At 44.4% G+C, this 14,324-nt stretch overlaps 1 protein-coding gene across 5 annotated transcripts in view; it reads left to right on the forward strand.

The window, feature by feature from the left end:
- OSBPL10 (oxysterol binding protein like 10) overlaps positions 1–8,965 on the forward strand; it is a 291,181-nt gene extending 282,216 nt beyond the window's left edge. For all 5 annotated transcript variants that reach the window (XM_044753886.2, XM_070492566.1, XM_014827171.3 and 2 more), the window contains 3 exons: positions 965–1,147; positions 5,312–5,465; positions 7,915–8,965. In XM_044753886.2, the coding sequence (XP_044609821.1) occupies positions 965–1,147; positions 5,312–5,465; positions 7,915–7,959 (382 nt within the window). In that variant the 3' untranslated portion in view covers positions 7,960–8,965. The remainder of the gene's footprint in view (positions 1–964; positions 1,148–5,311; positions 5,466–7,914) is intronic.
- The last annotated feature ends 5,359 nt before the right edge of the window (positions 8,966–14,324 follow it).

Consider the following 14,324-nt stretch of genomic DNA (forward strand, 5'->3'; position numbering starts at 1 on the left):
CACTGCAGAAATTGGCAGGTGCTACAAGTCAGGTGTTTTCCCTCCTGGAGAGCCAGCTGTTAAACCTTTACCAGCACGCCCTGAACACCCTTCCACTGTGTGCAGCCAGAAGATTCCTGAGGCCGCCCGTGAGCCTTTGCCTCGCCACCTAGGAACCGTGGCCTGTTCAGGCTCAGGGAAAAGCTTCCAAGGCTGTGTTTGAAAACTCTAAATTCAAGCTGAGCTGGCCTGTTAGAAGAGAGGAGCTTAGTTCCTACACTTGGCTGCTTTGGGGCAGCCTTCCCAAAGGCAGCCTGATTTGACCCACAGGCTGAATCGACCTTGTTTAGGGGTTGAAAAAGTATCCCTACCCTCCCTATGCTCCTTTGGTGGTTAACATGTAGCACTATTAGGGATCTGGCCTGGTGGCATAATGATTAAGTTTGGCATGCTCTGCTTCGGCGGCCCAGGTTTGCGGGTTCAGATCCTGGGCGTGGACCTACACCTCTTGTCAGCCATACTGTGCTGGCGACCCACATACAGAAGTGGAGGAAGATTGGCACAGATATTAGCTCAGGGCCAATCTTCCTCACCAAAACAAGTAGCACTATTAGATGCTATTTTGGGAAGGAGAAGGGTATATTTTTTCTCTACTGAAAGGCTTGATCTCCACCCCAATAATAACATTTTATATAACCTTTGCATGTTTATCAAAACTAATAAATTAACATTGCTGCATTACTGTCAACTAATCTACAGACTTGACTCAGATCTCACCATTTTGTTCCAGCAGTGCTTTCTTTTTCTGTTCAAGGATGTTAGATCACATTTTAAGAGCTAGTCTTTGAGCAAAGTAGCAAAAAACCCAATCCCTCTTCCTGTCATCCCATAAAAAAAGTCTCTAAATGTGAGTACAGCTTTTGAGGTCAGTCTCTGTTTTGATAATCTCACAAAGCGATTTCTTTTGACTTATTTGTTAATTCAGGGTCACAGCAGAAGTGAAGCACAACCCAACCAACACCATCGTTTGTAAGGCCCACGGGGAGTGGAACGGTACCTTAGAGTTCACCTACAACAACGGAGAAACCAAAGTCATCGACACAACCACATTACCAGTGTACCCGAAGAAGATCAGACCCCTGGAGAAGCAGGGGCCCATGGAGTCCAGGTGGGAATCAGGCCGTGTGCTTCTCTCCAACTTCGCTGGCCTCAGCACTTGACCTAAGGAACCAGAGAGGAAGCCTTTGAATGCTCAGCAAGTGGAAATGGGCTAGGAATCATGTTCTTCTGGCTGCTTTAGATACTTGAATTTTCCACTGGTGTCACTTAGGAGTAGACCCTTTGAAGCTTTCGGTCTAGTTATTCTGCATTTATGGGATGGAGTGGCAAGATGGTCTATAGCACACTTTCTTTTTTTTCTTTCTTCTTCTCCCCGAAGTGCCCCCAGTGCATAGTTGTATGTTCCAGTTGCAGGTCCTTCTAGTTGTGCTATGTGGGACGCCGCCTCAGCATGGCTTGAGGAGCGATGCTAGGTCTGCACGCCCAGGATCCAAACCAGTGAAACCCTGGGCCACCGAAGCTGAGCACGCAAACTTAACCACTCGGCTGTGGGGCCAGCCCCTACAGCAGACTTTTAATGCCTGTCCTAAAAGAGGTTGTCAACTCACCTGTTCTGTTGCTTAATTGCAAAGTTAAGTACAGAGAGTAGCTAGTAATCAAAGAATTATGCAGTGATCCAATGAGATGCTTTTTTTTTCTTACCAGATTAGCAACATAATTAAACAAAATTTCAGTGCTGGCAAGTGTGTGATAAAATGGACACTCTACACCCGCTGCTTAACAGTAGGAAGGTGTGCAGTTCAGCTGCATGGATCAGTAGCTTTACGTTCATGATTTCACTTGAATCTTGTATTCCTCTTCTGGGAATCTATTCTAAGGGAAAATTCTTAAATTCAGAAAAAATTTTAAATATAAAATTGGGTAGTTTTTTAAAAAGAAAACTAAACAAACAAACGAAAGAAAAAGAAACCACCTCACTGTCCAGCGATGGGAAGATGGTTAGGTAAATTGTGGCGTGTCTACTCAGTGAGAGTGTTGGCTCTGTGCCGTGAATCGCTGCAGCCACTCCCAGTGATGTTCACACAGGCACACGAGCTTCCGAAGCTGCTTGGAACATGCTGTCTTCGCTTTTTAACCCAGGAGGTCAGCAGACGATGGCCCCTGGCCTAATCCAGCCATGGCTCGGTTCGTGAAGTTTTGTGGGAACACGGCTGTGACCATTCGTTTACACAGGAACTGCCTTCCTGCCACGATGGTGGTTAAGTCGTTGCGACCGAGACCATCGGCCTGCAAAGCCTAAAATGTTTACTATCTGGCCCTTTACAGAAAATGTGTGCTGACCCCTGCCCTTATCTAAAAGCGTGCTGCTCTTTAGAAAGGAGATGTGGGCTTAAAATGAAATGACAGGTGATTCTGTGAGAGGACAGGCGTTACAAGAAGAGTATGTAACCAGATGGAAGAAGCGCTTGTTATGTGGAAGCACAGCTGGGATACAACGGTGTGTAGAAATAATGCATTATGACTGAGTTTAGTAACCACGGGGTTTCCGTGTCCCTGGAGCCTTTGCTGTGTTGTAGGATTAGTACATTCCTCCTTGTTAGTCTGTTTATTTGAGGACAGTGAGTGTAACCTTCTTCGTGTCCAAATGGAGGGCATGAACTTTCACCCACTGGCTTTTTCAGCCCAGCCGATTGGGTGGTGATAGCGGGACAAGGCACGGGCTGCAATAGGCTGCATCCTCTTGCCCACACGGCCTCTGCTGACGCCTTCCCAGAGTCAGGAGCCCTGTGGTTCATCTCATGGCAGACTTGTTTCTGGTTTGGCTGTTGAGAACGAAATTGTGATTACCTCGTGCTCTTCCTCCAAGCATATCAGAGTAGCTGAGCTGCTCCTCATTGAGACTCTCTCTGCTGCCTCAGTTACTCAGTTAGCCCATGGCGACTCAGAAGTTAGCCTGGAGCAAGGATGGAGTCTGATACCAGAGTAAGAGAGAGGAATATTACCTCTTCTGTCTTCATATGCGGACCTGACTGAAACATGGAGCTGGGCTGTGGGGAAACCGAGCCTAGCCCACTCCGTTCTCCAGAGAGGAACCAGCCCTGAGAGCTGGAGTGGCTGGTCCAGAGGCTCTCTTTCTGCTCAGAGCACCTGAGCCTTCTCACCCCACTGGGCCTTACCTGCAGAGGCAAAGGAGAGACCATTTGTATGGCTAGGTGGGCCAGTGGTTAGAACAGGCGTCTCAGCCCTCACGAGGGCTCTGGCCCTGGTGACGCCTCCAGGCTCGAACTAGCTCCCTTGGAAGGGAACCACTGTCCCATTAGGAGAGGAGTGAAAATATTTTATCATCTGCCCACTCCTGTAAATTAGCTCATGATGCCCATAGCTTGGTCTGAGTGGCCATCCTGCCTTGACCAGAGCCCTGGCACCCCCGTGGGTAAAGTCAGAGCCAGTGCCCAGTGATGCCAGCCATGCCCTGCCTCAACCACTCCCCGGCCCTTTGCCATGCTGACCGCCCCTTCTCAGCAGGGCCTTCCCTTGGCTTTCTTTTCTCACTGACTTGCTCCCACTCCTCCGCCCTCCGAAGACTCCTGTCCTGTCTGCTTTTTCTTTTGGCTTGAAGTTCAGAGTCTTCCCCACATGAGCCCCCAGCCCCACCCCACTACCCCGCACCTTCAGATGGCTCTGTTGGTTGGGTCCCTGTGTGTGTCTAGGCAGAGCCCTTTGTCTGGGTCCAGATCTTGTCTCACCACGCCCTCTGCAGTCGTTGGGGTTCTGCCCTCTAAACTTGAGGCCACTAGCTAATGATAAGACTTATCATGGGAGGCCCTGCCCTTGAAAGCACCCCCTACCCAGGATGTCCTTGTGCCCAGCCCCTCCCTTAGCACGGGATGTATGTTGAGGGTGGAGGTGATGAGATTTGTTCCAGCCCCTCACTGTTTCCTTCCTTCAACTCACTGCACTGTTTCGCGAGTTGTTTTTCCCTCTTAAGTCAGATATCAGGGCACAGAGAAAGAGCAAGGTCTGTGAGGCTGGTCAGACCTGGCCTTATATCCCAGTTCCAGAAGTTTCTCCTGCTGTAAAATGGGAACCAGAGCATTGCTGTCCCTGGGTCTCCGTATGGTTGCACTTGGGGCTGGTCCAATGGGCAGGCTGAGCTTGCAGCAGGAGCTTGACCCTCGTCAGTTCCTTGATTCTGATGCCCCTCAGAAGGGCTGCTCGGTGTCCCCACTTTGCTGGCAGCCCCCTGCCCTTCTTCAGCCTGATCACGCCAACACTCAAGGCTCCCCACTATGCAAGGCCCTCCCACGGACAGGGTCAAGGGCGCTCTGATAGGGGAGTAGATGTGATTCCCAGATCCTGGCCGGATCTAATTCCCCAGCACTTGCGTCCCCCTGGCCGCAGAGGCAGCCCTTCCTCAAAGCCGGGGAGGGAGAACTCGCTGCTGAGAATTCTGATGGCTCCTTCTGGGTGGAGTCCTGACTTGTCCTGGTGTGTTAAGTGAGGAATTGCATTACCTTGGTTCCTTCCTCACCCTCTGGAACAATGTGTGTGAATTGGGGATGGCCCAGGGGAGGAAAGCTACGCAGCCTCCTGTCAGACAGGAGCCAGTCGAGGCTGCCTTCTACAGTGAACGCATGAGGCGGAGGAGTGCCTTTCCGTGTAGAGGTCGGGGAGATGACAGATCCTGCAGCATAAACCACGCCCTGCCCCCACCCTGCCCCCGGGTCTATAGCTCCTAATACCAGTTCCCTTGGGGGAAAGCAGTCATCATTCATCTTTACAGCTCGGTGATCTTGGGCAAGTCACTTCATCTTATGTGGATATTATTTTTTCCCTCTTTAAAGTGGGGGTGATGGAGCATCTGTATCCCTGGGTTGTTGTGCTGATTAAATGAGTTAATATATATGTATAAAATGCTTAGCAGTATAGTAAGTGCCATGTAAGTGCCCGCTATTGCTGTTTCTAGTAGTAGTGCTGCTGCTTACTGCTGCTCCTACCACTAGATTCAAACCCTGGACACATAGTGCCCCGAGGGAGGCATGCTGCTCAGGACAAGAGGAGCGTGGAGGCAGCATGGACCTGGGGCTGGGGCCTGGCAGCCCTGGGTTGCTGTCCTGGCTCTTGGGGTCTTTGAGGCACTGGGAAGGAGCGGCCCCTGTAGGTGGCCTGCCCAGATGCCACCATCCCTGCTCCGGCCCCTCCTTGCCGAGGACTGGCATCCTTGGGCCAGCTGTCCTCACCTGAGCATTTCCTCTCCTCCATGCATCCCCAGGAACCTCTGGCGGGAGGTGACCCGATACCTGCGGCTGGGGGACATTGACGCTGCCACGGAGCAGAAGCGGCGCCTGGAGGAGAAGCAGCGGGTGGAGGAACGGAAGCGGGAAAACCTCCGCACACCATGGCAGCCCAAGTATTTTATCCAGGAGGTAACTCTGCTGCCTGTCCTGAGTGAGGGGAGATGGATGTGTTGCTAATGCTGCAGTTTGAATGACAGAGGATAGGGCAAGGGAGGACCTGGGGATGTTTGGGGCAGCCTGGCTCCATTCCAGCTTTGGGCCAGGCCCTCCCATGGCAGAACTGAGCACCTGACAGTTCCCCTCTGGCATCCTCCATCAGAAAAGCCCATCAGCCTGCCAGGGACGGCAAGGAAAGGGAGTGCAGACGTGGGTGCTGTCCTACTTAAAACAAAAACAAAAAACCCACAACCTTCACAACCCCTGCTACTTTACCATTAGTAATAAATTAATCGTGAAGCACCTCATTGCCCATCTCCACATCTGGGTGGGCTGGAGCCTTTTTGATAGAGAAACCACCCTTTCAGAGCTGTTCCTCCTGTGGGCCAAATGGGATGGACAGCTAGGAAAGGCCAGCATGAGTCCTGTGCCTAAAATGCTGCTGCTGTCACCTGGAAAGTGACATTGGAAGGCAGAAATATCCACATGACTGTTCACCCCACCTCCCTAGGCAAGTGGGCAAGGCACTGTGTGCCCAGGTGAGGCCCTTATGCTCTTGAAGTTGTTTGTGGAGCAATTGAGAATCATTCTGAGAACAGAACTGGAAATAATAGAAGTGTAGGAGCCACAGTTTTTAAGGCAGGCCCCCAGGAGCCTGGCAGCGTCAATGAGAGAAATAGATGGAGCAGACTCGAGTCCATATCTAAAGAGGGTGGATGCCACTTACCCCAAGGCAGTCATACTTGGATTGTCCAGTTCTTCACAAGAAACCAGAAATCTGAATTTTTTAATGAGAAATCTGATATTTGCATGGTGTCAAGGAATTTTAATGTAAACACTGAAAGCCAATTGAAATATGTCTGGGCTTTCTTTGGCCCAGGTACTGCTAATGTCTGACTTCTGCTACAAGGAAGGATTACTCTGTGTGGCTAGAAGGCTGCAGGGTGAGTCAGTCCCCTTGAGGCGGACTTCTGGAAGCAGCCGCTGTCCTCCCCAGAGGCAGGAACTAGGGCTCTGGACTGAACGGAGGCGTTGGGGTTGGATTCTGGTTCACACAGGGAGCCCGCCTGGGGAGGCTCTGTCCTTCTGATACTCTGAGCGGGAACCCTGGGAAGCCTCGCCAGCTGAGGTGAATCTGTATTAGTCAGGATTCTCCAGAGAAACAGAACAGAAACAGAACCAATCGGAGATATAAACATATAGAGATTTATTATGAGGAGTTGGCTCATGAGATTATGGACGCTGAGAAGCCCCAGGATCTGCCATTTGCAAGCTGGAGACCCCAGAAAGCCAGTGGTGTAATTCAGTGCAAAGGCAGGAGAAGATGAGATGAGATGTTGCAACTCAAGCAGCAAGGCAGGAAAAAGGGGCAAATTCCTCCGTCCTTCGCCTTTTTTTTTTTTTTCAGGTCCTCAGCAGATTGAGTGATGCCCACCCACATTGGGGTGGGGGGAAATCTACTCAGTCCACTGATTCAAAAACCAAGCTCCTCTGCGGACACCTTCACAGACACACTCAGAAATGATGTGTGATCTGGGCACCCCGTGGCCAGGCACGTTGACACATAAAACTCACCATCACCAAATCCTTCAAGGATCCTGCCGTGAGGGGGACCTGGTCTCTCTGAGACAGCTTAGTTTGGCTGGCTTTTTAAGTTGCGTGTTAAAAAACAAAATGACGACAACAAAGAAACACATACAGTTCTGCGCCCTGGGTTTCATAAAAGCCAGTATGTTCATAACAGAAGGCTTGAGGATATGTGAAGAACAAACATCATCCCCTACCAGAATTGTTTCCATTCAGTGTCTTCCTTCTACTCTAGCACCAGGTGTGTAGGCCATTTTGCTTCTTGCCTTTTCCTCGCAGATACTTGATCAGTGTCATTTCTTGTGTGCTGATTTGTTTGTGACAGCCACCTACTGAAGAGATCCTTCGTTGGGCGTTCACCTCCAGGCTGGTGGGCTGTAAATTGCTGGTTTGGGCAAATTCTGCATCTGCAGGCCCTTGCCCTTTCTCTCCCCTGACCTTTCATCCAATCACCCTCTTTTTTCTCCTGTCCCGTTGTTTCAAAGACCTTTTTTTTGCCAACTAATCTTTCTTGATGTAAACCAACAAAGCCCTCCTTCTTTTGTTATTTCAGTCATTTCATGGAGTTTCCTCCTGAAATGCCAAGATGTGAGGATCCTATGGGCTCTAAAGAGCAACCGGGCAGAGGAGGGGTAGTGAGACCAACAGTGTGGCATGGCTGTGAGATATCTGGAACAAGGCAGGGACATCTTGGTGGTAAATCCTGAACAGATGCTGACGGAGCACTGCTCTGCGTGGTACCTGGCTTCTGACCTAGCAGAGGCTGGGGACTGTCTTTGCTTCTCCCCTTTCCCCACAGAGGTCTCCATGTAATGTCTGCTTCCTTCTCTTACAGGGTGACGGCTGGGTGTACTTCAATCCCCTTTGGAAGGCACACTGATGGCGTGGAGGTGCCGAGCTTTCAGAAATAGCCCTGTTTTTCTAGGAATTAAAGTGGTACGGTATCAAGGTTCTGCTGGTATTCCCTGAGACCTCTTGATATCACTCAAGAGATGGCACCTAAGAGAGAAACTACATACTGTGAAAAATGCACCCCCAAACTCTGCTAGAGGATTGAATTTATTCAAGAGCCATTTCGGGCATGTGTGTGTACACAGGTTTGTGTGTGAGCTCTTGGCACACTATGTGTTCACACACATGCACTATATACATGTCTGCTGAGTATTATTACACATGTAAATACTACTTACCAAGATTTAAGTGGGTAATTATGAGCTCCTTTTTATCAATGAGGTTTGAAGTTTTCTATTTTTCACTTTGCCAAAAGTTTTGCACTCACAAAGGTATTCTCATGTGGTCAACTCCTGTCACAACAAAGGTGAATTGGCATGGCCCAATTGATGTCCACATGGCAGAAAATGGCTCATTCCTGGGAGAAGTGTATAGGTGGCTATCATTTCAAAATTATTGTTGTGAGTCCCACCTCCCTTCCCACTTCAACATTTCTTTTGTGCATACTCAAGAAAGATAAACTGTTATTTCCTGCTGGATGGGGAGTTAAAGGTTGATGCCAGAGCCTTCAGGATGGAGCACCTCTGGGAGAACCTAGAGCCAGGCCAAGTTTGGAATTTTCCTCCCATCTACTTGCCCCAGAACCTTTCTGACAATTTCTCATGCTCAAAGCACTAGTCATACATTTTTCAGAAGCTGCTGCTTTTACGGTAGAAAACAAAGTCAATGGAGACTTCACTACTTTTATGATGAAAAAAGGGCTTTAGAAATTAAATACATGCATGCATATACAAACATGTACAACCACAGCCTCAATCTCATGTTTACTTTGGGGAAAGAGAAAAGAATTTCCAGTGGATTTTTTTAAGTGCAGCTCTCTTGTGTGACCCAAACTCTGCCACAAAACCACTGTGATTAAAACATACATAAAGCCTGCATAAGTGTCCCATGGTTTCAGTTGAATTTCAGTCCCCAGCCTTTACAAATGAGGTCAAGACATGACTAGAATTTAAATCAAGGGAAAAAAATGAAGTATTTGATTTTTGTTTAATGCTTAATTTATTTTTTATTGTGCCACTCAAATGAGAATATTTATAAAATCCAGTAGCATGAATGCTTCTCTGTAGTAATACTAATTTTTGTGCCTTTTGTCTGCTTTCTTAAGACCAATTGTTCACACTTTGTAGATATTAGACAAATATATTTCGATTAAATACTGTACCTATCTGTGTGTCTGCGTTTTATTTTTAGAGATTCAAAAGTTCTGTTGGAATTTGTGGCTCTGAATGAGCTCAAATTTTATTGGTTAGATAGTGTTAATTTGTGAACAATCATATTTACATCAAAGTAATGTTTTAAACTCATTAAAAAATCTACCAGATAAACGTTATTTATGGATATTTTCTAACAAGTTCATAAGGACATTTAACTCATATCTAGTGAATGTTTTGTGGTGAGAAGTTACTACCAGGCAGTGTCATAATGTAGGCCTGCTCGGTTGCATAGCCTTAAAACATCCAGGAGAATAAAGTGGAACCATTTAGTTTCTGGGAGGGAAAGCAGAATAGATGCTATTTTGAAAAAAAAAAAAATCCTCAGAAGACTGAAAGGTAATCACTGTGGTACTTTTAGATTTTCCAGACTTACTCCAAAATATAAACCATCTGGGAAGTAAAACAAGGTTGACTTTTCTGGTGGTGGGGGGGGGGGTTCATTTTGCCTTTTAAAAAAATTGTGATATATCATATACAGATTTATATGAAACATATTACAGTTCCAAGAATAATTAAAACACCCGTGTACTCACTGCATAAGAAACCTAAGTTCATCAGTACCTTAAAAGCCACCTTTGTGCCCCCACCAAATTATATCCCCTCTCCGTCACACCAGAGGTAACAGTACCACTGTCCTGACTCCTGAAGTAGTCATTCTCTCGTGTTTTTTTTTTTAAAACCATACATACTGTGTGTGAATTTCTAAAGAACATGCTTGGTTTTGCGTATTTTTGGGCTTTGTACAAATGGAATCAAAGTTTGCTTGTTTGAGCTAACATTTTGTTTAAAGGTCAGTCCATATTATGAGTTGCTGTATTTGTTTTCTTATTCTTTTTTGCTGAGTTCACATTTTGTTTTACTCCTTTATTGTAAAATATGTAGCATAAAGTATACCATTTTAGCCATTTAAGAATGTACAGTTCAATGGCATTCAATAGATTCACATTGTGGAACCATTACCATCCATCTCCATAAAGTTTCCATCTTCCCAAACTGAAACTCTGTACTCATTAAACAATAACTCCTCATTTCCCCTGCCTTCTGCAACTCTTAGTAACTACCATTCTACTTTGTGTTTTTATGACTTTGACCACTCTAAGTAACTCATGTAAGTGGAATCATACAATATTTGTCCTTTTGTGTCTGGCTTATTTCACTTAGCATACTGTGTTCAAGGTTCATCAGAATTTCCTTCCTTTTTAAGGCTGAATAATATTTCATTGTATGTATATATACCACATTTGGTTTATCTGTTTACCCACTGATAAACATTTGGGTTGTTTCCATCTTTTGGCTATTGTGAATAATGCTGATATGAACATGGGAGTGCAAACATCTGAGTCTATGTTCTTTCAAGTATATATATATATATATATATATATATATATACTCAGAAGTGGAAGCACTGTATCATGTGAAAATTCCATGTTTGATTTTTTGAGGACCTGCCATACTGTTTTCCACAATGACTACACCATTTCGCAATCCCACTAGCAATGCATAAGGGTGTGAATTTCTCCACATCCTCCCCAACACTTAGTATTTTCTGTTTTTAGTAACCATCCTAATGGGCATGAAGTGCTATCTCATGATTTTGATTTGCTTTTCCCTAATGATTACTGTTGAACATCTTCTGGTATTTATTGGCCATTTGTATATCTTTTTTGGAGAGATGTCTATTCAAGTCCTTTACCCATTTTCTAATTGGGTTATTTATGTGTTGAGTTTTTTAGGACTTGTTTATATATTCTGGATATTACTCTCTTTTATCAGATGTATGATTTATAAATATTTTCTTCCATTCTGTGGTTTGCCTTTTGACTCTGTTGATGTGTCCTTTGATGTACAATGTATTTAATTTTTTTTTTATTAATGTTATGATAGATTACAACCTTGTGAGATTTCAGTTGTACATTTTTGTTAGTCATGTTGTGGGTACACCACTTCCCCCTCTGTGCCCTCCCCCCACCCCCCCTTTTCCCTGGTAATCACCGATCAGATCTCCTTATCAATATGCTAATTTCCACCTATGAGTGGAGTCATATAGAGTTCGTCTTTCTCTGACTGGCTTATTTCGCTTAACATAATACCCTCGAGGTCCATCCACGTTGTTGTGAATGGGCCGATTTTGTCTTTTTTTATGGCTGAGTAGTATTCCATTGTGTATATATACCACATCTTCTTTATCCAATCATCAGTTTCTGGGCATGTAGGCTGGTTCCACGTCTTGGCTATTGTAAATAATGCTGCGATGAACATAGGGGTGCAAAGGACTCTTGAGATTTCTGATTTCAGGTTCTTAGGATAGATACCCAGTAATGGGATGGCTGGGTCATAGGGTATTTCTATTTTTAACTTTTTGAGAAATCTCCATACTGTTTTCCATAGTGGCTGTACCAGTTTGCATTCCCACCAACAGTGTATGAGGGTTCCTTTTTCTCCACAACCTCTCCAACATTTGTCGCTCTTGGTTTTGGATGTTTTTGCCAATCTAACGGGTGTAAGGTGATATCTTAGTGTAGTTTTGATTTGCATTTCCCTGATGATTAGCGATGATGAACATCTTTTCATGTGTCTATTGGCCATATTCATATCTTCTTTTGAGAAATGTCTGTTCATGTCCTCTGCCCATTTTTTCATCGGGTTGTTTGTTTTTTTGTTGTTAAGCAGTGTGAGTTCTTGGTATATTATGGAGATTAACCCTTTGTCGGATAAGTGGCTTGTAAATATTTTTTCCCAATTAGTGAGCTGTTTTTTTGTTTCAATCCTGTTTTCCCTTGCCTTGAAGAAGCTCTTTAGTCTGATGAAGTCCCATTTGTTTATTTTTTCTATTGTTTCCCTCAACTGAAGAGTTATAGTGTCCGAAAAGATTCTTTTGAAACTGATGTCAAAGAGTGTCCTGCCTATATTCTCTTCCAAAAGACTTATTGTCTCAGGCCTAATCTTTAGGTCTTTGATCCATTTTGAGTTTATTTTGGTGTGTGGTGAAAAAGAATGGTCAATTTTCAATCTTTTGCATGTGGCTGTCCAGTTTTCCCAGCACCATTTGTTGAAGAGACTTTCTTTTCTCCATTGTAGGCCCTCTGCTCCTTTGTCGAAGATTAGCTGTCCATAGATGTGTGGTTTTATCTCTGGGCTTTCAATTCTGTTCCATTGATCTGTGCACCTGTTTTTGTACCAGTACCATGCTGTTTTGATCACTGTAGCTTTGTAGTATGTTTTGAAATCGGGGATTGTGATTCCGCCGGCTTTGTTTTTCTTGCTCAGGATTGCTTTAGCAATTCGCGGTCTTTTGTTGCCCCATATGAATTTTAGGATTGTTTGTTCAATTTCTGTGAAGAATGTTCTTGGGATTCTGATTGGGATAGCATTGAATCTGTATATTGCTTTAGGTAGTATGGACATTTTAACTATGTTTATTCTTCCAATCCATGTGCAAGGAATGTCTTTCCATCTCTTTATGTCATCGTCAATTTCTTTCAAGAAAGTCTTGTAGTTTTCATTGTATAGATCCTTCACTTCCTTGGTTAAGTTTATCCCAAGGTATTTTATTCTTTTCGTTGCGATTGTGAATGGGATTGAGTTCTTGAGTTCTTTTTCTGTTAGTTCGTTGTTAGTGTATAGAAATGCTACTGATTTATGCACGTTAATTTTATACCCTGCTACTTTGCTGTAGTTGTTGATTATTTCTAATAGTTTTTCTGTGGATTCTTTGGGGTTTTCTATATATAAGATCATGTCGTCTGCAAACAACGAGAGTTTTACTTCTTCGTTACCTATTTGGATTCCTTTTATTTCTTTTTCCTGCCGAATTGCTCTGGCCAGCACCTCCAGTACTATGTTGAATAGGAGTGGTGAAAGTGGGCACCCTTGTCTTGTTCCTGTCCTCAGAGGGATGGCTTTCAGTTTTTGTCCGTTGAGTATGATGTTGGCTGTGGGTCTGTCATATATGGCCTTTATTATGTTGAGGTACTTTCCTTCTATACCCATTTTACTGAGGGTTTTTATCATAAATGGGTGTTGGATCTTGTTGAATGCTTTCTCTGCATCTATTGAGATGATCATGTGGTTTTTGTTTTTCATTTTGTTGATGTAGTGTATCACGTTGATTGACTTGCGGATGTTGAACCATCCCTGTGTCCCTGGTATAAATCCCACTTGATCATGGTGTATAATCTTTTTGATGTATTGCTGTGTTCGGTTTGCCAAAATTTTGTTGAGGATTTTTGCATCTATGTTCATCAGTGATATCGGCCTGTAGTTCTCCTTCTTTGTGTTGTCCTTGTCAGGTTTGGGGATCAGAGTGATGTTGGCTTCATAGAATGTGTTAGGGAGTACTCCATCTTTCTCAATTTTCTGGAACAGTTTGAGAAGAATAGGTATTAAGTCTTCTTTGAATGTTTGGTAGAATTCTCCAGAGAAGCCGTCTGGTCCTGGACTCTTATTTTTGGGGAGGTTTTTGATTACCATTTCTATTTCCGTACTTGTGATTGGCCTATTCAGATTCTCCATTTCTTCCTGATTCAGTTTGGGGAGATTGTAGGAGTCTAGGAATTTGTCCATTTCTTCCAGGTTGTTCAATTTGTTGGCATATAGTTTTTCATAGTATTCTCTTATGATCTCTTGTATTTCATTGGTATCTGTTGTGATTTCTCCTCTCTCATTCCTAATTTTATTAATTTGCGATTTCTCTCTTCTTTTCTTGGTGAGTCTGGCTAAGGGTTTGTCAATTTTATTAATTCTTTCGAAGAACCAACTCTTTGTTTCATTGATCCTTTCTATTTTTTGTTTCAATATCGTTTATTTCTGCTCTTATTTTTATTATTTCCCTCCTTCTACTGACTCTGGGCTTTGTTTGTTCTTCTTTTTCTAGTTCTGTTAGGTGTCGTTTGAGGTTGCTTATGTGAGCTTTCTCTTGTTTAGTGAGGTGAGCCTGTATTGCGATGAATTTCCCTCTTAGGACTGCTTTTGCTGCATCCGAGATGATTTGGTGTGTCGTGTTCTCATTTTCATTAGTCTC

The sequence above is a fragment of the Equus asinus genome, chromosome 21 (assembly GCF_041296235.1).
Source record: "Equus asinus isolate D_3611 breed Donkey chromosome 21, EquAss-T2T_v2, whole genome shotgun sequence".
In the NCBI taxonomy this organism is placed as follows: Eukaryota; Metazoa; Chordata; class Mammalia; order Perissodactyla; family Equidae; genus Equus; species Equus asinus.